The 25,556-nt window shown below is 40.8% G+C and overlaps 1 protein-coding gene across 1 annotated transcript in view; it reads right to left on the bottom strand.

Annotated features, from left to right (window-relative positions):
* Positions 1 to 2,228: 2,228 nt before the first annotated feature.
* LOC109631243 (NALCN channel auxiliary factor 1) overlaps positions 2,229 to 25,556 on the bottom strand; it is a 73,079-nt gene continuing 49,751 nt past the window's right edge. The window contains exons 2-3 of the mRNA XM_020089877.2: positions 11,127 to 11,298; positions 2,229 to 7,752 (exon numbers count right to left, since the gene is read on the bottom strand). Coding sequence (XP_019945436.1) covers positions 7,451 to 7,752; positions 11,127 to 11,298 — 474 coding nt within the window. The 3' untranslated portion in view covers positions 2,229 to 7,450. The remainder of the gene's footprint in view (positions 7,753 to 11,126; positions 11,299 to 25,556) is intronic.

The raw sequence follows: 25,556 nt of genomic DNA, 5'->3' as shown, positions 1-25,556 counted from the left end.
GGACACCAGAGGCTTTAACGTTGTGAAATATCGTAACAGGACGACGTTATTCCACTCGGAACCAGTCATTCAGTGTCAGGAACAATCCAAAGACGGTACACCTGTACATTAGTCATCCACCACGAACCCCAATCATTCATTATGTATTATACTGCTACTCAGTTCAGGTTTACACATGCACATTTCCAACAATAAATCTAAGCGGACTGTGTATACTGTATATTATACAAATGCACTACACTCATAATATTCAGGTACCTTGTGTATATATATATATATGCATCCTGTACATAATGATCCATGCTTGTTCCAGCAATTTTGCACGATTGTTCTTAGGTCATAATTAGTAGTTAAATGTTTCTCGTCCACCCTGGCACACTTTCTTTCCCATTTAATTTCTCTCTTGTACAGTTTATCTCTATTGCACATAGTGGTCACACTTATTTTGCCAGTTTCCTGCAGTCTGTTGTTCATTGAATGTCTATTTGTGTAAGTGCACTGAGCGCAACTACACCAGAGTCAAATTCCTAGTATGTGTACTCATACATGTCAAATAGAGCTGATTCTGATCAGAAGCAGCACCTCTGGTTAATTGATTCTAAATGGTGACAGAATGATTTGCACTGTCAGATTTATATTCATTTCTGTTTTAATGCAATTTTCTGTCACACCTGCAAAGCTCCTGCTAGAGCTGGCATATGTCCAATAATTAACCCCAGGAGCCAATCAGCGGCCTGCAGGCCGGTGGAATGAGACAAGATGAAACGTGGCTCAGATGAACAGAGGTTCAGTGGTTTGCCTCATTCACACAGCTCAGTTTTGGTCTTTTGATTCAAAGATTGGTTGGAATTTGTGGCAAAAACACAAACATATAGTATTTTCTGTTAGATATGAGCATTTAATTGAACAGTTGTATTTCTAAGGCATGTGCCTTGAATTTCCATTTTAGTTCCATTTATTTCTGCATGCTACTGCTCTCTGTTGGTGAGTGTAGGGCAGCACAGTGTTGAAGCACTTGAAGACGATACTTGACAAACTGTTCCATCCATTATCTGTTTGAGTCTTCAACACATTTTAAAATGTCATTCAAGTGTGAAATACTGCAACATACTGAGATATTGATAGAGAGGGTTTTAAAGGGATAGTTCGCCCAAAAATTAAAATTTACTCTATCTACCCACCACTATAATGGAGGGGTGGGTGAAGTGTTTGAGTCCACAAAACACCTTTTGAGTTTTAGGGGTGAACAGCATGGCAGCCAAATCCAATACAATTGAAGTGGCTGGGGACTCCTTCTTCCAATGTGATGAAAACAACATATAAAAACATAAAATGCCTCCATACTGCTCCTGTGGTGTCATCCAAGTGTCCGGACGCCCCTACACCTAAATGTCCTCTGTTCTCCTCCTGCCTGGAGCTGCGTTCACGTTTATTCTTTTTACTCCTGAAACTCCTGAAAATGAACCAAACACTTCACCCACCCCTCCATCGAAATAGTTGTGAGTAGATAATGGTACACACACGTATTATGTGAATTGAATGACAGGTGGGATACTGGATGCCGACTATTGGCAGGCTAGCTGAGGATTAGTCTGCTGAGTACATCACTTCCCCCCAAACAAGCTGGAATAGAAATGAGGATTTAATCCGAGGCACAGAGCCACCATTACAACAGCCCGGAGTTTTGAGCCTGACATAGAGCAGCTTAGGCAGAACCGTCTCAATGACCCACAGTGGCTTGATGGAGGATTCTAAGGATAAATATGAATGGCAGCTGCAAACTGAGGAGTGATGTCATAATGTCAGTGATGCTCGAGAAACAGCTGAACGAAACCGTGACATTGAATATTAAAATGTGAGTTTGTTTGCAATAGACACAACTTGTTCAGCAGTTTACTAGAAGTGTGGAGAATATATGGCCGAGGTGTCGGGTCAGATTAAAGGTGTATAAGTGCTGTTATGATGACAAGCAGCCAGTAGTTATTGTGTAATCTTCTCTGCTAATAAATGTACTTTTAAATGTATTTTTATATATTTATTCATTATATATACTTCTGTCTTTCATATTGTATATATGCGCCTGGAGTTACACCGCCTCTTTCTTCATCTACGTGATAATGCTGCCATCTCGTGGCTTTAAGTGGAACATCTCTTGCTTATTCATCTGATACAGTATAAACTGATGTAGAGGTTTTGAACACTAAAACCAATCTGACACCAACAAACCCTAAAAGTTCATGATCATTAAAGATGAAACGTTTTTATTAGTTTTTTGGGTCAATAATATCTGTTGAGGTAGCCTACATTTATTTTACAATCAAAAAACTATGAATCTATCATATCTTTATATCATACATATTTACAGAGAATTGATTTATTGTTGAAAATGTGGACATTATTTAATCAATGACTTTACACATGGAGATCATCTGATCACCTGATCAGTTGCAGGTTTTTTAAAAACGAATCTCCTCAGCGACAGCTCCTCTGATGAGATCGTTATTACACCTTGTGTCATCATTAGGGTTTGGAAAGTGGAAAATGCCTCCTCGGACATTCCTTTGTTTTAACCACTGTTCTGAGACATGTTCTGTTTCTTTGCACACCAGTTACACAGACCCACTTCTGAGAGGAACATATTTTCACTTTTGTTTTTTCCAGTGTTTTAGCATCTTGCGACTCCCCACATCAAATATTGTCACATTACGCAAGAAGACGCCAGAAGAACAGATTATATGTCTGTATTTATTTTCATCAGAACACAATTTTAATCATTGTAGCTGTAGTTTTCATACTTTTCGAAAAGATCATGACTCGAGACACTGTTTTATAAATCATTTCATCAAAGTTTGTTTGTAAAAAAATTAAAGAAGTTACTTGAACTAAAGCATCTATAATATTACAATATACTGGTAGTATAATAGTAATCATAAAATTCATAATCGCAATGATACTTCTATATGCCTTCGAACCTTTTCATTTCTATAATCATAAATCTTCCGCGTTCACACACACAGAACCACAACCTTCCACAATAAGGTTGCGAAGCTGAGGACAAGTCTATTGGTTAATTCTCACCACATTCTCTTTTAACATCAATGATTTTTAGACACTCAAAAAAACAAAAGAAAGAATTAGAGAAGAAGAGGAAAATAAGAGCATGACGTCAACTCAAAATACACAAGAAAACCTGGGAAGAAAAAGACGTACATTGTTCAGCATACTAGGGAACGTATTTACAACCAAAAACGGAATGGGCTTCTGCATAGATCCACAGGATAGAGAACGGAACTATCATGAAAACAGAGAGGCTGAGAAGGAGTGAAGTGGGGGGAAATATTTGTGTACATATTATTCAGTGCTGGGTAAAAAGGGGGTCGGGGCAAGAGGCATACATAGTCTATATGTGCAGGGGTGAAACACAAAACGTTCTTGAAGGTTGGTGAGTTATGGAATAAGACAGGCCAAACCCTATAACTGCTACAGAACATTACCAGGGATCTAGACTGAATCTACTATAAAGGAGTTTATGCAAATGTATCTGTATAAAAAAATCGAATTGATGAAAGTAATAACAGCAGAGTAAAGATTGGGTGCATTACCGACAAAAGTCAAATAGAGTTTTAAATGAGTCAAATCTCTTTCTATTACCGTTTGGAAGAAACCTTGCACACAAATATGTCGGTCATTGGTGCAAGCACAGTGTGGAGGGGGCATGAGGGACGACACACACGCACGGCACTCACATCCATGCAGCTGCAGAGAGGATACACCGCCACATGTAAAGCAGACATGGCCTCTGCCTAACTTTGAATGCAGGGGTACTGTATGAATGCATGTCCAGCAGTAGGGACGTGATGGTTGGTTACATCGCGGCCTGACCGCCGACACGACAGGCAGGACTTATGTCTTATGTCTTTGAGAGATCCCTTACATGTGCATCGTGGTGAGAGTTGCATGGCACGTTTCCATGACACTGACAGACCCTGTTTTCCTCCTCATGCCCGTCAAAAAGCAGCGTGTCATATCAGATAAGAGCTATTTTCTTTTACTCGATACAAGGTTTTGCTTTGGCACCAGTTTCACATGATAGCTCACTTCATTCACTCTTAGCACTGGCTCTGGCATCTTTCAGGTTGTCTAGAATAATCTATTTGAAAATTTAACACAAATTCAGTCTAGCGTGTTTTGTGTCTCGGGGCGGTGACACAGTTATTACACATTGTACAGTAGAATGGTTTCACACTACACTTCCTGCAGCTTTAGGGCTGCAGTGAATAATGGGATGACTCATGTAGCAGATCCCGGGGGGGTGCATCTAAAGACAGTGGTTTGCCACACCTGTCCTGCAGGCACCAAGGTCACGGCAACACTAATGAGCTTTCCGGGGAACAGGCGGCAATTAGTGACAGACACGCAACACACGCACCTCTGCGTGTGCAGGTACGCGTACGCACACATGCAGTAAAGTACAGTACGGTACACTTTTACTCAGAGGTCATTCAGAGCTCAGCTTTCCTGATGTCTTTGTGTCTGACAGTCATTCTGTGGTAGGTCTTCAGCAGCAGTAGCAATATATAAAAAGAATAAAAATATCTCCATCTACTGGTGGCCAATGATATAGCAGCATTTTTCACTGTCACTGAATGCCGTCATTCAAGATGGGCATGGGCATGCGGCGCTGAATGACAATGAGCGGTGAATGCAAGCAGGAATTGGAGAGTGGGTCAGGGTCTGAACGGCCTATAGGTGTCAGGGAAAAGCGAAGATACTATCCAGAGAGAAACATGGTGAAAAATGATGAATTTGAAATCCTCGATAAGCTGCGTAGCAAAATATTCTTGACATCAGATATTGGATTGGACATCTCAGTTAAGTTTAACATCTGCTCCTTTTCAAAAACCTCTTATTCGCCAACAGAGACATGAGACACAAAAAACAAGTCAGCCCTTAAGGTCACACCATTTCTTTCTGTTCACAAGCTGGTCAACATTTGAAATGCATAAAACATAAGGATCAGACTTAGACGGTTATCAGGTTTTGCCATTAGTGCTCAGACTATGACACGCTCCTGTTCTCTGTATGTTTCTGTTCACGTTCTCCGGTACTACAGCCACTGGAATGCCTCCGAACTGTAAATAAAACAGAATGAGAGCCTTGAATTTAGCCTTTGTCTGCTGATAATCTGGAGTGTGTGTGACTATGTGGATGATGATGTATTGTTTATCTTGATAAGCCCTTTTTACTTCATGAGAAATTACTTGGATGTATTGGAGGAGAAAGGTACGAGACAGTGGGCATGCTACAGGAGCTGATTCAGGATCAGGTGCAGTGCTTTGTATGGGGAGTGGGGCTGAGGACAGAGGCCTTGCAGAGAGCCTCCACATGCAGGTCATGAGAAGAGGTTATATTTTAATTTAACAGAAACAAACAGGAACACGATGACTCCGTGTTGGTGAGATGTCGACTGTCGTTCTAAGGTGAGGGATTTAAAATGTCTGACCTATTGGTGGGTTAGGGTTTTGTTTCTTGATGCTACTGCAGGTAGGATGCTACCCTTCTGAGTGACATGTTGACATTTTATGTTCATCATAACTGCAGTGGAATTGCAGTTTACCAATTATGCAAATACTTTAAAGGTAACATCCAGTCAGCGTGTTTCCTGACAACAAAAAGGCCTGAGATTGAAAGGACAACATTGCTCTTTTAGTTAATAATAAATTAAGTTTTGGTTTTCAAGAAATGGTGATAGGATTTAGTCCTTTATTACAAAAGTTGCTGTTGTAAATCATTTTGAATCTGCAGCAGGAAAAAAACTGAAGCTCTTGAGGTCAAAAGGATTGAGGACATTTTAACAGCCATTTTATTTCCATGCTTTATTATGACTGGATGGTACCTTTAAATTTTACAATAACAACATGATCAATGCCTGGAACAACTGTGACAAATATATTGATCCAGTGCTGAAATTCCAATGTCAGTTAACTTTGCTGACCCATGAGGCTGAAAAAGAAATCTGAATGAGGTTTCGGTTAAATGCCTGAAATAACATCTTTGGTTGAGACAAGTTTAAAACAATTTCACGTTTTGTTCTGTGAGATAAAAATCAACCAGTCGGTGCTTTTTTATTACAGTCATGTGAATGAGGTGGTTAACTGGTTAAAAACTGGATTTTACCGAGAAAAACTCTTCATATTCATGCTTTGGCATCTTAACATGTGTGTGCAACACAATGAGTCTTAATTTTAATGCTTTGTTTCAGCATCTGTAAATCATGAATACCCAGAACTATAATCACAGATAATAATCCAGATGGCAGTCAAAATTATTTTAAATGTTTTAAAGCTTTACTTTTTAGTTTATGATATATCCCTGATAAACCGTTACAGCTTAAAGAATCATAGATTTGGACGTTAACTACCTCCGCAGAGAAGGTTAGATTTTTGCCCCTGTCCATTTTTAATTTTGGGTCTGAACAAAAATCAAGAATTTGATGGAAAAAAATATGGCGTATTTAGGGAACTGATATCAATGTACAATTTGGTGCAGCTTGATTTTGAATTTAAGGAGACTGTTGGGCCATGGCAGAGGAATGTGCTCTACTAATTATCTGGTGTTAGATTTTTACTGAAGCTAAGTACAGTAATGGTTTGCTTCCAGTGTCAATGGGTGAATATTATCTCACAAAACAAACTGAGGGGAAACTATAAACCAAAGAGCTTTCATCATGGACACCAGAACCACATTCAAAACCCAGCTCAGATTCTGATGGGAAGAGGAGGGGCGGGGGGGGCTCCATAAAGACCTCATCGGTGCACCAGTCTATTAGGTAGACTTTTAGGGTAGATGTCAGCAACACGCACTCATTCTCTCTCTCATACTCACACATACATACACACATGCATACAAGCTCACACACGCCCACACACACTTGCAGGCTTGAAACACAAACCCTTTCACACACACAAAGTTGCAGCTAATGATTTTTTTTTACACGTTATTATTCAGAGAACACATTTTCTTCCTGTATGAGAGACTCGGAAACAAACACAAAGGATGAACATTAGAAAGAGAATATGATTGTGTTATTCCATAGTCAGCCAGTGCAACAGAAACCAAGAATTGGAACACAGTGTAAAAAAGCGTAGTGAGAGAAACTTCTGTGAGGAAGCCGACCTTCCCTCTCAACAAAGGCTGTGGCATTGTCCCCTTTACTAACAAAGGGACCGGTTGACTCCCTTTGTTTGTCTGTTTGTCTACTTATTTATTCGTTTTGATTGATTTGTGTGTGTCTTTCGTCTCAAAGCGTCCCACATTTTCCGTTCGCTAGAAAGCGTTGCAGAGTCTCCACAGGCACACAGCTCCCGTGGCTGTACTTTTCCACATCCTCCGGTTGCCATGGTGAGGGAATCCCCAAACCCGACAACCTCACCTCCTCCTGGCAGCTCCATCACTCCTCATTGGCAGGGCTCTCCTCCAGAGGCGTGATGGCAGGGAGGCCCAGTCCTGTTGCATTGTGGGATGCAGTGAGGCTGGCAACAGTGTGTAGGAGTACGAGGACCAGCAGGCAGAGTTTGAGCCGGCTGTTACACAGTCTGCAGGCTGCCGAGGAGCTGAGGGAGGTACGGTGCTGGCATGGCGGGTGAGTTCTTTTCAGGGTCCCCCGGGTTCGGTTGTCCACTTTCAAGTCCCACCGCACATCACAGCACTCTGCATCTGGGTCCACACCTGAAGGATAGTCCTCCAACAGCCCTGCAGTTTGGTTTGGGGGGGGTGAAGATAGAAACAATTAGCTCAAAAGCATGTATGTGCTTCCTGCCCCAACAAAATCACAGAGAACCAAAACATATAAAGCACAATATAAACAGAATTCAGTGAGAATATGTTCCTATTAAAATGATTTTTCTCAGATTGAAATGACAAAAGAGCTGAATGTACTAATTCACACATTTTACTCTTTTTTCCCCCTCAACTCTGTGAAGTGACCCTGAAAGGAGCTAAATAAATTCAAGTTATTATCCATCCATCCATCATCTATGCTGCTTATCCTCTGAGATTCATGGAGGAGCTGGAGCCAATTCCAGCTGAAATTAGGCAATAGGCGGAGTACATGTCACTAGCGTATCACAGGGCTGACAGACAGAGACACACAACTATTCATGATTGACTTCACACCTAAGGTCAGTTTAGATTCTCTGATTAAACTCAATCTATGTGTCTTTAAACTGTGGGAGGAGCTGGAGTACCTGGGGAAACCCTGCATGCAGACACAGGGAGAACATGCACACTCCACACAAAAAGACCCCGGCCCAATCAGGATCCAAGTTATTATTATTATTATTATTAGTAGTAGTAGTAGGAGTAGAAGTAGTAGTAGAAGTAGTAGTAGTAACTATTTTGTCTCACTTTCATTTATTTGCAGTCAAAGCTGAAACAATGATTTGTGTACTTGTGTAATCAACACCCACAAATAAAATCAACGCCAATGTTCAGAACCAATCAAGTGTTAAAACAAATGTTCAGTAAAACTTTGTTGGTTCTGGTCTCTGAAGTAAATGTTCATTTTTTAAAGTCTCCTGTGTAAATTAAAATCTTTCAGGTTTCAAGGCCATTTTCAAAGTGGTGCAGATTTTCTTTTCATTCCTTTTGGTTCTGTCCATTTGTTTTTTTTATCTGCAGTACACTGAGCTGTCTTGGCCACTGAAGTAATGAATGACTGAATTTAAAGCTAGTGAAATACTACATCCTGTACCACCTCACTTCAGTACTCTGCTCTGCTGCAGCAGTCAGGCTGAATTACTGTAATTAACAGTGTATTTTACAACCAGGCCTGTGTATACGCCACAGGAGTGCTTTGGAAGTACAGAGCTTTCCAGAAATATTCAAAAATACAGTATTTTCTGTATGAAGAAAAAATGGAAACACAAAGTATGTTGTAAAGACACATTTAAAATGCAAGCATCGCATTAAGTGGCAAAATGTAATGTATTTACTCTCAGTACTAAGATCACAAACAGCAGACTGACACTTTCCACCGACATCAGTAGCAAAAAGGGGTTTGTCATGGACTGTGTGCAAAAGACATTTGTCCCCACTCTGACTGTTTGACAAGAGGAATCGTGTAATTAATGATTAATGCAGTTTCTGAAAAAACCTGCACCTCGAGTTCCCGTATCTGCAACGTGAAAGACAAAATATTGACATGCATAAACACATCCCATCATTTTCACTAACTGTGCATATTTGATCAGTGCTGCTGAGTGCATCCGTATCTTTTTTATTTGATCATCATGACTTTAAATGATAAGGGTTATAGTTCATGTTTTCCTTATTATCAACAAAACTGATAAAAAGCCCGAAACCAATGAATGGATCCTGCTGACAAAGTTTTCCAGAGGCTAATACATTTTACTCCTCTTCCATTTTTGTCCAATTGTCCAGAAACACTCATCACTGAGTGGCACCGTCGCTCTGTGTGTCATCGTCCGTCATTACAAAAGACAAGGGCACAGTTGTTTCTTCTAAGTCAATCTGTGCTACACTGTCATAAAGAGCCTACTAACTGGTGCACCAAATGTGTATTAATCCACAGCAGAAAATAGTCCCTGGTAATCTTCTCCTGTTTAAGTAAAATTTGTAAAGCGTAACAGAAATGAGAGCAATTTTTAACTTAAATTACAGTATATCTCCATCAAAGATTCCTTTGTATTGTACAACACAGGTTGGGGGAAGTCAGAATTCATTGAAGGACTGACGAGCACTCTGTTGGTTTTGTAAACAAGAGTAAAATGGTCCAAAAAAACCAACAATGATCAGTTATGATCCAGAGAAACAGAGGTCTCCATGGTGATGGAGGTCTGGGATGCAGGGAGACTAACTTTCATGGTAAACTCCAAAACCTGAATGTAGCATTTCATGAATACATTTCAACTTTTTGTGATTAAGTTACAAACAAAGCACTTTTCATTTGTTTCATGTGACAAACAGGAAAAGAACAACAACCTTGTTTTTGTGCCAGAGAGATGAGAGAAAAAGTTGTGTCTCTATTTATAGCACATCCAAACAAAGAGGAGTCATCTTCATTTAATAAAGATGACCAGTACAGACAGTCAGGAGCGCTTCATGATGATATTGAATCCATTAACTCATGCGTGTCAGAGTAACTTGTAACGGGCATGTTAAAGTACACATGCACTGACCGGCACTTTGTTGGTTTTCATCTTTTCATGTCACTTGTCAACTAAACAAAAATATTGGATATCACCCATTCTCGTCTTCCATTTTAATAACAGTGATTGAACTTCAATAAGCAACTTTAACATTATAACTTAAATTTCTCGTCTCATTGTGTTATTACAGTGACCATGTGCTCTACACGACCACCAGAGGGCAGCATCAGCATGTTATATGAAATATGAGCCTGTGCCTTAATCAAATTCATGGAATAAAAACAAATCCCCTCACACATCAGGTCACATTGTGTGGGACTCACCTCTCATGTGTGTGGAGACAAAAATGTGATGTTAACAAGGTAAACTCTTTATCTCTGACTCAGAGTGTGTCCTGGTTACTAACACTGTCATAAACTACACTGGCCCACTGAGAGCTATAAACTGTTCACTACAGACTTCCTGTCACCTTATCCTACCGTGCAGCTCATTTCTGAGTAATTGGCAACAATTAGCTCAGATGTCATGGTTGTATCACCCTGTTAGGCTGCTAATTAAACAGAACATCCTGTAACTGTAAAGTCACTAGTGTTTGCCTTGTGTCCAGTTGTGTGTCCCTCTGAAGTATCATGGAGCAAGACACTGTGCTCCCTACATGCTCATTAGGAGTAAAGGAAGTCACTCCACCCAAGGGCATGATCTCTAGTACACAGGGTGGGCCAGAGGCGGTGCAGAGGAGAGCAGAGCGTGTTACTTGTAGCTCTGAATCCTAGGATTTAGGGAAGTAATGCTCTTTTATCCTTAAAATAGTCAACAAAGCACTTCAGCCCAGCTCCTCAGTGCCCAGTGGTTGAGAGCTAAAGTTGCACAGAGCAGCTGCTCGACCTGTACACATGTAAATCAGTCAAATAAGACACACAAGGGGAAAGATTTGCAGGGAGCGTATTGTTCTTGTACCTGTGCATATAAAACTGGGGCTGCCTCCATGAATGAGATCATCGTTATCGGGCAGGACGAAGGGGCACCGCTGCTGCACCTCCAGGCAGTACTGACCACAGGGGATTCGCTTGCTGCAGTGGATCTGGGTGGTCTGGAAGTACTGAGAACACAGCCAGGGCTTATACACCATCTATTGTGAGAGACAAGAGGGGAGAGGGCAGAAGAGAGGGACAGGAGGTGGAGGGAGAGGAGGAGGAGGAGAGGAGGAGGAGGGCACAGAGAGAGAATATTGATGAGTAAGAGAGGGTTATTGTGGACGACATACACACACACACGCACACTCTCCCATGCACATGCATCATCCGTGACCTCAGCAGTTATTGATTCACACAGGACTGAGCAGAGATCCCGCTCATCCTGACATGTACTGTTAAATGTATATGCTGTGATCTATTCACCCTGTGTCAGCCAATATGCAGTGTTTCCTAACCTCCTCCTCTGAACGGCTGAGTATTACTGTTCATAGAGATTAGTGGTATGCATGACCATCACCAAACAAGAGTAACATTTAAGCCCCAGAGGACCTGCAACTTGTTTCACTCAGAAAATATAAACCAAAACTTTTTTTTAACATTGTTACAATCATGGACTCCCTTCAGAAAACTGTTAAAGTTCATTTAGAAATATTTCATGCAGCTGTTTAGACTTTGTTTGCACCAGAATAATTTTAAACAAGAGTAAGATGAACAGTTGTCTCCATGGTGATGGAGGTCTCATGTCATTATCATCAATACATTTCAACTGTATTTGGTTTAGTTACAAAGGACTTTCATTTGTTTAAAGTGACAAACAGGAAAAGAACAACGAAATAGAAGATGTTGTTTTTGTGCCAGTGAGGTGAAAGAAAAAGCTGTGTCTGTATTTATAACACATCCAAAGGAAGAGGAGTTCATCTTCATTTAAATAAAGATGACCAGTAAAGACAGTCAGTGGTGTTTCAAGCACTGAATGTCCCATAGATGTATGAGAGACTCTGCTATGTAGAATGAAAACTGTTACAAAAAGAGGAAATTACAGTGAATAGCTACCACTAAGTTTATTAGCAAAACTCTAAACACAATAGGATGATCTATTACCACCAAACTCTTTACAGAATCACCAGTTTAAGTTATTAGTGTTGCACTTGAGTCTGTACACAGAAAAAACATCTATTTAAATTATTATCACTTCCCCAACAAACAGGTAAACAATCTAACCAGGACCTGAGTTTCATAATGTTGATGTTTGTGTGTGAAGTCATTTGTTAACTTTTTTCTCACCCAATTTCTCAACTCTGCAAGTGCACAAGTGGGGACAAATCATTTACTTAGCACCTAATTTTCCTGCTCCCATGTGAGAAGGCGCTCGACTCCTTGTGTGGTATTATCACCTGCAGCAATTAGCTGCCATTTCCTGTGAAACACTCCAGCAACTGTGTTGCAAGCTAGCACCTGCTGTGAGCTCGTTGTCATGCTTGGAAACAGTGCAGCAAACCCACCATCACATCACTCCCCCACATATAACATGTTGGTAAATAGGTTGTGTGATTGTGTTTGTGTTTGCCAGAAAGAAAGATCAAAATAAATACAAAGAAAATCACTGAACACATCAAACCCAATATATGAGAACAATATAACAGCAATTGAAGTAAACCAGAAATATACATATCAAAAAAGACTATGGATCCACAGTATTAATACAAAGCTTGTTATAAGTGTTAAATGTTGCAATCCAGCTATTTAGTAACTCAACACTGTAATGAAGACAAGAGAAACGCAGAGTAATAATAATAATGATCATGTTATGTTTAGATCATCAAACATCTTTCCACAACTTGTAATATTTTTGCACAGTTAAACGTTTATAAATGTTCCTCCTGCAGAACTTTACAAAGCTTGTCCTCTTAATTTGTTGTGTTTCTTCATTTCATCATGTTTCCCTTGACTCTACTCAACAACGTGGCATCAGAACATGTTTCATCTTACAAATTACTCTGCTTATAAATACACAAACATGTGATTAAAATAAGAACAAAAAATAAATGCTAATAATATAGAATTTGAATTGAGGCAAATTACATTACATTAGTTAACCATTATCTTGAACAGTAACTGTCTGGAACTCGAATAGCAACTGTGATTATAATGGTCTGTGTTACAGCAGCATCACAGATGTATTAAATTGTTGTATCCAGACATAAATTCAAAGTAATATGGTAATTTCTGCTTTGCATCACCTGTCAGGGAAATTGTAGACCGAGAGGCATTTACTATATGCACGACTGAACATGTGCACACACTGAGGCTGTGCACACATTCGTAATGTACAGTAAATTGTTGCATGTGAATAATTAGATTTCCACCATGAGGACAACACACACACACACAGACACACACACAGACACACACACACACACACACATACACACACACACACACACAGACACACACACACTGCCCTTCTCTCTAATCTGTTATCCCTATGTAAATGTCACAGAAAATGTTGTCACGTGACCGTCTGTCTTGTGCACCTCTTATGTTTGTGTGTGTTTGTGTGTGTGTGTATGTGTGTGTGCATATGATTGTCCAGGTATGTGTGACAGTACATTTCTGTCTTTTTTTTTTTTTCTCTTGTGCACAGTCCCAGTTCCATATCCTGCTGCTCCCTGTGTTTAAACGACTGCTCGTCATGAAGCTGTCAGCATGGGGTGATAAAGACTAACTGAGTTAAAAGCAGTTTATTCTGTCATTGACCAACATATCACAACACGACAACAATGTTATTACAAATCGGTGTCGAGTGGTGTCAACGTTGGCATTCATCAGATATTTCCCCTTCTCAGCAGAGTCCCCGAGGAAATTAAAGTCTAACGAGTCATTTGCACAAAGGCTCAAACGCAAGTCAAAACCGAAATGGCAGCGCCCAACAGTTCTCTTAAATCCAAACAAGCTGCACCAGTCCACAAAACATGCCTGATCTTCTGTGTCAAAGTTATTCCCTTGGAAATCTATGAACAGGTCAATTCTGCCACATCTTGCCATGTTAAAGAAAGGGAAAAAAGTTCCTGGATCTGACTACTGATGTGGGGAGGCTCCACTGGGCGGATCCTTTCGGGCCCTACGTATCCCATGATTCATTGCGCTTCGGTGACTGAAGCAAACTGAGGCAAAAACAGAAGAATATATTTTCAAATGTAAGTTCTCAACAGAACAGCTAATGGAACACATGTTAAAAAACATTTTCTACGTTTCTAGTCCAACGAATAATATTTTCGTCCGTAGTTTTGTTGCTAGGCGACAGCTGTGAGGGTGACACAAGCTGGTGACTCAATAGGAAGACCAGGCCGTCTCATTTGGGTTCGGCCGATGCGGCTGTGTGGACCAGGTCATCAGAAGGATGCAGCCGCTGAAATGAGACACAGCTACAGACGGGGGTGAAAACATCGACTCCTCAGCAGTGGTGAAAATCAAAAGCGGAATAATCAATAACATCACAAGTGAAGAGATTATCTTGTAACACCACCTACAACAAATACTGAGATTTGACTTGAGCCTAGAAGAAACGTTGCCACCCTGTTTACAGAAACTAAGTTATGGACGAACCCAGGACTGTGAAAGTAGAACAAAAAAGGTCACCGTATAACATCTGTCCGAAGTGCAACAGATGTGGAGCAAAAAAACACAACTCCTCTTGGCCCTTTGCCTCACATTTGACTCCTTTAGCTCTCAGGGGCAGATAGTGAAGCCCACCGCTGCTGCAGCACAGATCTCCACTCCCTCAGTCATCAGTCTACTGTAGAACCATGACTAGTAATTCATCACCCGACTGTCAAATCTCAGAGAGAGAGAACAAGGCAGCGAGTCAGAGCGATAGGGAGAGGAGTGTCATGATGGAGATAGTGAGATGCACTCTTTCTTCCATTTATATAACTTTCTCCTATCTGGTGCGTTCTTTCAACAGCTCGGAGAGAGAGTAAAATACTGCCTTCTCCTCAATCACTGACTCAGAGTGTTAGCGGTCAGCCAGCCAGCTCTCAAATTTCTCTTCTCCTTCTTTCTGTCACCGTTCAATTCCTTTAATGTTTCTTATTTGCTTCTGCTGTTTTTCTGTACCTCCTGTCACAGGGTTATCTCACACACTGAGGCTTGGACGTAGAGGGTCCCAATAAAGGCCTCATGCTTCTGTAGGCTCATTCCGCTCTGTCCGCAAAGACTCAAGCAAACAAATGTATACAAAAATATATTTTCAAATGATAGTGCCTTAGTGTCTGAATAACCCTTGTGGCTACTTTAGTTATTTACTTTAGGGATGTGATCCAGTTATCAAGGTCAGCGTCAGGTCAAATTGCCAGATGGGGCAAAATTCCTACAAATAAACAATGGAATGTAGAGGAGACAACAGCAGAAAGGGGATGTATCAGACAACAAACAAGTTAATCACAAAAATATTTTTTTATAAACCTCCCCCAACCAATTAAATGCCAGAGTTTAGTTTTTTCGTGCATAATGGCTGATAATCATAGTGTTGGTAGATTCCTGATTACTTCTGCCCACATGTTAAAGTGTCTTTGAGGAAAGACACCAAATCCAGATTGCTCTGTGTGTCTGTACGTGGGGTAAATGTTTTTCTTTGTAAAACAACAAGAATGAATTCATGTAAATGTAAATACATGTAAATAAGGACTTGCTGTTCATTCTGCATCTTACGCGGCCATGAACCCCATTTCCAAACACAAATGCTTCAACTCAGTTGCAATTTACAAAGCAACACATTTTTTAGAGGTGAAATTAATGTAAACAAAGTCAATGACCGGATGGAGGCGACGGAAATGTAGGGAAAAACAAGAAAGTTGAAAATGACAGTTGTCTGGGCTGGATAACTAGAAAAGTATATAAAGACCATGCACTAATAAGATTAAGGGTCTTGAAGACACTGAAACGAACCTGTAAATCAATCTGTCTGCTCTCAGGTGTCACACAGTGTTGGTGCTTATTGTCACTGCAAATATTAGAACTGCTCACAGAGACGAAAAACCCCCCGCCAAGACCAAACTGTCCCCTTGGTCAAATTCACTCAATCCAGATTTTTACTTGGCTTCGCAACAAATGTCAGTCCCCTAAACATGCCTGATTATTTCAATCAATATCTATCATCTGAGAAACAATGAAAATTTCTAAATTGGTTCTTCCCTGACACCGTACCACATCCTTCCATCGATCATGGTGGTACTCCATCCTGTAGATTTTGTGTAGTGCTGCTAACTGACACACATAGCAACACACACACAAACATCACCTCCTTGGTAATCAGTCGTGAAAGTTCATTATTTGTTGCCAACACTTGAGTGGTCAAAGCAAGATGAAGCATTTTGAACTTCTTTTGAGATTCAGCTGATTCTACAACGAAGACCATTCTTAATATATTCATTCAGTATTTTGTCTTGCATTCCTTCTGGTGATGCACACACTTGAGACTTGGCTGTCCCCCGGATTGGATTATTTCATTACAATTAGGCTATTAAGGTTGTAATTGATGAACGGCATTACTCTGCCCTGTGGTATTGGTTTTAAGTAGCCCCGGATGGCTCTTCCTTGTCAGTGAGTCGTCTTTAATGCTTAATCTGGACTTGTGGATGTGGTTAAACTGCTGACAAAGACCCTCCTACTCGCTGCATCTCATTCTTTCTTCAGTATGTACAGACAGAGCCGAGCACATGAACACATATGCGGTCTCATGAGCCATCTTGTCAATTAGCTAACACAGACATTCACTGCTCTGCTGCATTCAGCCTATCCTCTTTTCTTTTTATCCTCTTTTCTGCTCTGTTTATTTAAACGATCTGCGGCTTAAATAGCAGACCAGTACAAGTGTACGGCACAATAGCCCAGTATTAACCTACTTTCAAGTTGTGTCAGACTGGGGCAATGGGATTAAAATAACACAAGGCAACAATGACATCTGAGTGAATTCTAATTAAGACTTGTCGTGTTTTTGTAAGAAAACACAGATTTTCTACATTGGTTCAAACTCACGATCATCCACACTTTTACTTCATGTACAAACAGGCTAATGAGTGTGTAGCAGTAAAAAGTGTTGTACACTCAACATGCAAGAAAAGAGAAATACGGGGGCGGCTGTGGCTGAGGGGTAGAGTGGTGTACTCCAACCAGAAGGTCGGCGGGCCAATCCTCAGTCTTCCCCATCAGGACGCCAAAGTGTCCTTGGGCGAGATACTGGACCCCTACAGGGCCCCTCATGGATGTTGAATGGACTAATTGAAATTGTAATTCGTCGAATGTTCGTCAAGTGACATGTAATAAAATGCACCAGTTTTTTTAAGATTATGTTTTAATAAATACAAATGGTTATGATTTTGTAGCGTGGGAAGTTTCCTGGCTATTTTTGACCATTTTAATGCACATTAACTGACTAAAGAATTACATTTTAAGATCTTTTTTGTATAGAAATAAATTATCTGGACCCTATGCACTTTATACTGTCCACTGAAGACAAATGCAATTAACTATACATTGTCCACAGAAGCCCAGATTATCATTCTGCGTGCTCTCCACAGTGTTGGATGAAAGGAGAAGTCCATTCATCAGTGACACTCAGGCACTCCGAGCTGTGAGGGGTCAAATAGAGGGTATTCTTTACTAGGAGCCGGTATATAAACTTCCTCTTAATCTGCAGCAGCAGCTATGCCCCATGGGATCTCCAGTACAAGGGGTTAATGCAAAGCAAAGGTTACACCTAAATATAATCAGAAAAACGACAAACACATTCACATATGCAAACAAACGAGCGTGCATGGCCAAACACGTCAGTAAGTCAATGAGTGTGATCAAGCGTGAACTCAAACAGAAACAAAACAAAGCGTTGGTCCCTGCAAGGAACGTGAACGTGTAATCAATTCTGTTTCATTGCAGGTAACTATCATGCTAATTTAAGCAGATAACATTTAATTGGTCGTGATGTGTATGTATGTATGCATTTGTGTGAGCTGTGCAGTGAATTAATGCATGTGTATATATTCACCATAGCCCGGGGGCCACACCTGGCAAGCATGCAAAACTGTGTCGGCAGCAGCTATACAGAGAAAATGTAACGTAACTAATGATCTAAACAACAGTGCAGACGTGAAATAAACAGGTTTAGCAAAGGCGGTTATGTGAGGAGCCAATGAGAACATAATAGTGAAACAAAAGGACGAGCGTTGCCGCCTGCAGACTGAAGCCGCAGCACAATACATTGATTGAAAGTGAAGTGAAGCAGAAGGCACTCATGCAAACTCCCTGAGAGGCACCTATTCAATTACATTACTGTTGCATTTAAACGACTGTGTAGTCACATAAGACCCGGTGTATCCACAATGAGCCACCTGCTGTTTGTGGTCAATACATGACAAACAAACGCAGACACACACATATTTGATCCAACCATCCATACACCGCCTCGATTCTTTTAATACGAGTTGCTGATTTAGCAAAACAAATACGAGGCTGATGTGTTTACCACACGGCCCAAGGACAGAGGAGTGTTACATTAAGGGAGGTTATTAAAGGTGAACATAAACATCTAAACAAATAGGGAATGAAAGAGAGAGGGAATAGGTTGATCTACGACCACAGATGGAACAAAGTTCATCAGAACGCTAACCGGGGCCACAATTTGGTGTCACACGATTCTCAGTTAAAAGGGGAAAAAAAACCTGCATTATGAGAACTGAATTGCAGAATAGCTGCGGTACAGGATGAAAAATGTATGAATGAATCATACGGTCATGGCAGTGAGTGAATTAATAATGAAAAAATGAATTTCATCCATGCTGGCGGTGCTCACTCCCTCAAAGAGTGTGTCAGGTGGTGGTCTGTGCCAGCCGGACGGACAGATTCAGGTCATCCTGTTCAGACCAACACATGCATATTCATAAAATACCATTTTTGAACAATTAGATCTATTAAGATAGGGAGCATTAGTTTGCAAAATGAAAAACGATCCTTGTGATGTCCCAAAGTCATAATAACTCATTATATTGTTGGACATTTTAAACCATGACGGTATAAAACAATGTAAAGTTCATAGGCCAAGCAGGAAGAGGAGTTGGAGGAAGTGGAGACATGCCATGCATCTTTTTTATAAAGTCTTGGTGTGGTATTATATTGATGTCCACCATCTTAGATTAATAAGTATCCTCTGGGCACCATGAGTGCCTAAACAAATGACAATGTCTCCAGTGGTTGTGAGATATTTGGAGATATTTCAGTCTGGACTAACCAAGACACAGACCCACATTCCCATAGAGCCAGACTTCTAGTGTGGCTAAAATATGAAAAGAAACACACATTGCTGCATGACTGAATGATCCACAGCTAACAACTGTACTACACACCAGTTCTACCCACTGTACTAGAGACGGACGACTCTGCTTTCAGACTGAGAAGAGAAGACAAAAATGAATATCTCTATATGAGAACACAGAGAGATGGAGGCATTGGTGGGGCGAGGTACGACAGTGAGGAATTATGGACGTGAGGATGGAGATGGATGAAGTGATAGGACATTTTCTATATGGAGCACATCTGTACACACAAAACATTTGCCCCATAACTCACTTTGTTGATTAATCAAGGTTATCTGGATGTAATACATCGGCACTGTCATGCTGACACTTACACTGATAATTAATTTGGCAGAGATAATTATCGGCAAGATGATCCTACTGAGTGAGCGTGATGAATCAACACCCTGCTGTCAAGCTGCTGTTAGCTGTACCAGGCCGGGCTTGTGTGCGTGTGCTTTTACCTGCAGGTTCCTCCATCCCTGGCCAAGCAAGCCTGTTCAGTAATGCAAGAAATCCAAGCAACAGACAACTACCCCTCGCCCCCCCCTATAAACAGCAAAATCCCATTCTCTTTGCACTGCTGCTATCTCTCCTGCTACTATCCATGCCACCCTCCTGATTCCCCCCCTCACCCCTCGCTGCACCCCCACCTTGGCTCCCTCTGCAGTGTGTACTGCAGCGGTTGGATGACAAATGGCCTGGAAGTTGGGGCTGAAGCAAGGTTGCCAGCAGAGACGTAACAGATACACACTATCACCTTCAGACGCACACTGTGCTTGCTCTCTTTCCAGCCTCCCTGTGCTATCACTCTGGCTTGTTCTCTTTCTGTCTCTCTCCTCGGTAAAGCCTGCACATGCCCACATACACACAGGCATGCAGAACGAGAGTGAACGAGAGGAAGAGTTGGAGACAGACGAGACAGTTACTTGGTATCCGAGGTTTTGTGTCTATGTTCACTGACCCAACCAGGCCAAACAGCTCTTAAAGGAACTGGAATTAAGCTCATGGCCTGAATATGCCTCTTAGTTTTTCAGTTGAATACCTTTTTGTTTTACTGTCCCACCAGTCAAATGAACATAGTGTGTTTCTTGTTTGACAATTAGACACATTTTATATCACATACATAAAAGTGTTCCTTTAATTACTGCAAAGGGCATGAAAGATAAAGTCAAAGAGAAAGGAGGAGGGGTCTTCAAAGGGAGTCACTGAAGTTTATCTCTCCGTTTGTTTGGGGAATGGGGGGGGGGGGGGGGGGGGGATCAAAGCTTTTTCCAGAGCAACAGAGAGAAAAACCTTTTTTAATCATAATCTTACATAAAGGTACAGACGAAAAAGAAGGTAGAGGGACAGGTAGAGGAAATCAAACCGAATGTCCAGGTGATGAACTTTAATGACATGCGATGTAAATACCGATATTGAAAGTAGATGACCAAAATCTTTCTTTACATTTAACCAAAACCACAATTCTGCTTTAACCAAAGTGCGCCTCTGGCACGAGTCATAGCCTAACCAGGACACTGGTGCAGTTCATCAATGTGGCGCTTCAACACTTGAGACACCATTTTGTGAGTATTGCAGTAAACATTGTAGAAGAGGGAGACCCCCCCCAGTCATGTTAGCATCAGATGAGAGAATCGCTGTGCACCCCACAGCTTCAGCTGAGCAAAAACGCTGAGTTTTATTGTCAGGTGATAAAGTTTAAAAAGAAATTCACTACAATTTACTCCATTCATTTGTGTTTAGTGAGGTGGAAGTGTGTGTTAGATACATTTTGTTGTGTGTTTGAGATATGTATCCTGACTATGAGCATAAAAAACTGTCTGCTCTGTGATAAAGAGACTTGTCTCCAATAAGTGTAGCAACGATATATTCTAAAACAATGGGTTAAGTATTCAGTTCTTGTCAACTGGGGGTCATGGTAGAGCTATCTTCAGTATTCCTCATCAAACACAACTTTTCCAGTGTTTTCTTCCTAAAATATTTATATATTTATATTTTTGCCAAGTTGCCCAACCCCAATTTATTCATCCATTAAAAGTTGATTGTGAAATAGCTTGAGTTGGAATAGAGCATTACCCACTTATATAATGGCTCTATTTTTTTAAAAGGCTATTGTGGAACATTCGGCAGTACACACTACAAACATACAAAATTGTTCACAATGAGATGAGCGCTGCCAAATGCATTGAGGCTAATTTTTAGTTTGGCAGGGATAAAAATGAGGTGCCGTCAACAAGGAGCCTGGAACATGAGATATTAATACAAACACAATAAAACACACACATGCAGACACATGTACGCACAGTCTCTGGGCACACAGCAGAAAATCAGTACAACCCACTGAATAATTATCAGATGAGGAGCCACCACAACTGAGGTGGTATTGATAATGGAGATCTTGTCCGGGCTGGTCAAGCCACAGTCGGGTGTGAACCAAAGCTGGCAACACTCACTCACTCACTCACTCACTCACTCAGATTTAATTCATATTTAAATCTGTTAAAACAGTTCTGCAATTCTTTATTTGTCTAAAGCTTGTAATATTCAGGGTGGTCGTAGTGTGTATTAACCTGCGTTCAGTATAAAAGTGAGACCATGGTAAAATCTGACATCAGACACTGTCCAACTCACTTATTACCTTAGTATCATTCTACTAAATACTGTATGTTTGAATTTCCCAAACATACAGTAGTGGAAACAAAACTGTGCAAATGTAGAGATACATTTGAAACCTCATGTCCATATTTGGTTGGAAGTGACAGAAATGATAAATTAAACACTGTGTGAAAAGGGTGCTTTCTCCCCCTTTTTTCACTAGACCCCATACCCCTGAATTAAATGTTTTAACATTTGATTATTATTTGAATTTTGATTATCAACAATTATGCATAATTTTTGTGGGTGTTTTTGTGAGTTGTCTATTGTATTCTTTTACAGTAAGTTTGTGCTGAGTTTATTTGTTAGGTTAGTGATGTTGCTCTGTTTGGTTGTTGTTTGGCCAGGTGTGTGAGGTCACATCAGCGGGTCGATCAGGGAGAGTGAGAACAGGTTTGCATGATCAGGTCTCTTAGAAAGGAGGGGCTGGGCTGACTCAAGTTGACAGAGAATGGGTGAAGTGTGCTGTGTTGGACAACATTTTAGTTAGGACATTGCATTTATCTTCTATATTTCTGAAACTAAACTGAATTGTGAGGTCGGCAGCAGCCCAGTCTTAATTGGTCTTGTGTTCATCATGTTGAGTGTGGTTTCTACTTGTCTTTCTGTTTAGCTGACCCTATACTTACCAGCGCAGGTGGTAGAGTCCAGGCAGCTGAGGCTATAAAGGTAAATGCCAGTCAGGAGTTAAGGGGGGGGGAGTTGGTAGATTGCTGAGAGGATGTTGAATTTTTTCAAGTTCTGTTTGTTCCTGTTTTCTTTCCTCTAGTATGATTTCTTGTTTTTTAAGTTTTCAATGCCAAAGAACATCCTCCACCCCAATCTTGGATTGTGGTGCTACACACTGACTCAATAAAAACTAAACAGTAAATCAAATGGTGAATTTGATAAATCTCAGATTAAATGTATCAGTTACATGTTTTTTTAATGAAATTGTGATTCAATCACATAATAATGATTATAAGGTATTTTAATCAGCCTTACCTAACATGTATTTATTCAGTGCAAGTTAACTTGTCCCTGATTTTTTCAACTAATTGCACTTACATGTAATCTGACATGGTATTTAACAGCATCTCATATGATTCAATGTCAGTTAAAATGTGTGTCACTCAAGTGACATCTTACCACCCATTAATGTGATGTATCTATGCATTTGACAGTGAAGATAATGAAAATGTCACATCAGTGGGATGGTGCACATGCAGATTTACACATGTACATGCACAGCTCTCTGATGGTGATGGATCCTGAATGAGACAATGGGATCAATGAAACGTCACAGTAAAAGCTTTATCGTCTAGCTCGCAAACCCGGCAGACAAACCCGTGAAGTATAATTCACTGAAAACATGTGCTATGTGCGATGTGTGATTAATCAGATTGAATTTGTTCGTTTGAAATAGTTGTCAGGACAGACGTTTGAATGAAATATAATGGAGGTGCTGTTGAGGTGGGTTAATAACGTCACCTTAAAAGGTGCTTCTAATTAAAGGTGGCATGATTGGAAAAATTAAATTTGATAGCTATCGTTATATGAGATCATAGTGTAGACTGTGGTGAATAGAATATATGTTAAAGTAAGTGTTCAATGGGTGAGACTGAAACAGTTACTATCCAGCAAACCAGTAAAATAGGTTTGCATTCATTAATGAGTACATCCAGTTGGATGGGGGGGTGCCATTTGCTGTAAACCAAAATTATCAAAAAAGATCCTCCCCTCTATATCCTCTATATGAGAGAGTGCTACATCTGCTGATAGACAATTTACATGTGCAAGTGAGCATCCTATAAATAATGCTGCTGACTACATGTCCAGTGACCATCCATAAAGATTTTACCATCTTCTGCAGGCAGGCAAGATTTAGCATATATTTGGTAGATACTGCTGTCTTACATATAGCATACAGTTCTGTATTGCAGGGATGTTGTCCATCACATCCCCATAGCACTAACCCCTCTCCCAAATGGGCCAACCCCCCCTGGTAAAAATGAACGTCTCCCAAACTGAGTAAATTTAAGACAGACTTTGCTTCTTGATGAACGTGGTGAATAGAGCCGTACATGAGCAGAGCATGAACAGGGAGTGAATTGGTTGCATACAGATTTCACTATAATCTGAAAATATTTCCAGCAAAACAAATATTATGAGTGTGTTAGGAGAGCTTATCTTGGATGCAAGAACAAGTCGAGATGGGATGATTTGAACCAACTTTCTCTTTAACCAGCTTTCCCTCTTTTCATGTTCTCTCTGATGTTGTCTCTTTATCACACATATGGATGGGAAAGTGGTCCAGGATTGGCAAGTGTTTGAAATGCAGGGGAAAAAATTGGAAAGCAATGGCAGAATCTGATGGGGTCACATTGTCTGGGCCGAACCTGAGATGCAGTCGCTTTGCTGCTCCCAATTAGACTAAAAACTACAGGCAGAAAGTCTGAGTCTGGTACAGTCGATATGGCCATATTCCACCCCTATGTGCTTCTGTCAGAGAAAGAAAAGGAAGTGGGAGAGCAAATGAGAAATGGGGAGATGCAAACATCAGAAGAGGAGGAAGGAGAGACCGGAGATAAATTGGTCAGCCCTCCCGCACCTCTCTCCCTTCCCCCCGCCTCTCTCTCAGGACTGCTATGCGAGACTGCAGATGGATTCTGATGTTCTCATTTATGTCTTAATGATTGGGTTAGTATGCAGCTTGTGCTCTGCAATGCTGCGCTTAGACAGAAAGCAAGATCACAGAGGCACACATGGGTGCTCTCTCTCACACACACACACACACACACACACACTGCGAGATGAAGGGATTAACACACAGATGTAATGCATGCTGTGGCACATGCATAGATATACAGTGGCGTCCAAAAGGCTGAGACCACTGGTCAAGATACTTCTAATCTAAATATTAATTATAAACGATAACACCGACACAACAATTTGAATTAAGTCGAAGAAAAAAATGTACATGATTTACAGGATACCAGGCATATGCTTCATTTGTCTTCACATGCCCCCATCAGTGTTTGGTGGTGTTAAGGTCGGGTGACTGTGAAGGGGAAAGACCACCAGAGTCACAACTCTTTGTATGTTTTGGGGTCTTGCAAATCTTTGAGGTGTGTTAGGGGCTCTGTTTCCTCTCTGACGTTATCCTAATGCTCACGTGTGCTTGTCCATTTGACATATGTCACCCAACCCATCTGCTATCAATCTCAAAAGCATTTTTACAACCCCACCCACTTGGCCAACCAATCAACCGCAAGACCGCAGGTATGACTGCAATCTGCACATCGCTATTAGGGTCATTATCCTGCTGTAGTTTGATTCCCTCTACACAGAAATACAAACCAGAGTGGGTGTCCCGCCAGAGAATGGAGTGGTACTTCTCCTTGGTCAGGGTGTTGTCCTACTCCAGAGTA

Source organism: Paralichthys olivaceus, chromosome 10 (genome assembly GCF_024713975.1).
Source record: "Paralichthys olivaceus isolate ysfri-2021 chromosome 10, ASM2471397v2, whole genome shotgun sequence".
In the NCBI taxonomy this organism is placed as follows: Eukaryota; Metazoa; Chordata; class Actinopteri; order Pleuronectiformes; family Paralichthyidae; genus Paralichthys; species Paralichthys olivaceus.
This window is presented reverse-complemented; position numbering and strand designations above follow the sequence as displayed.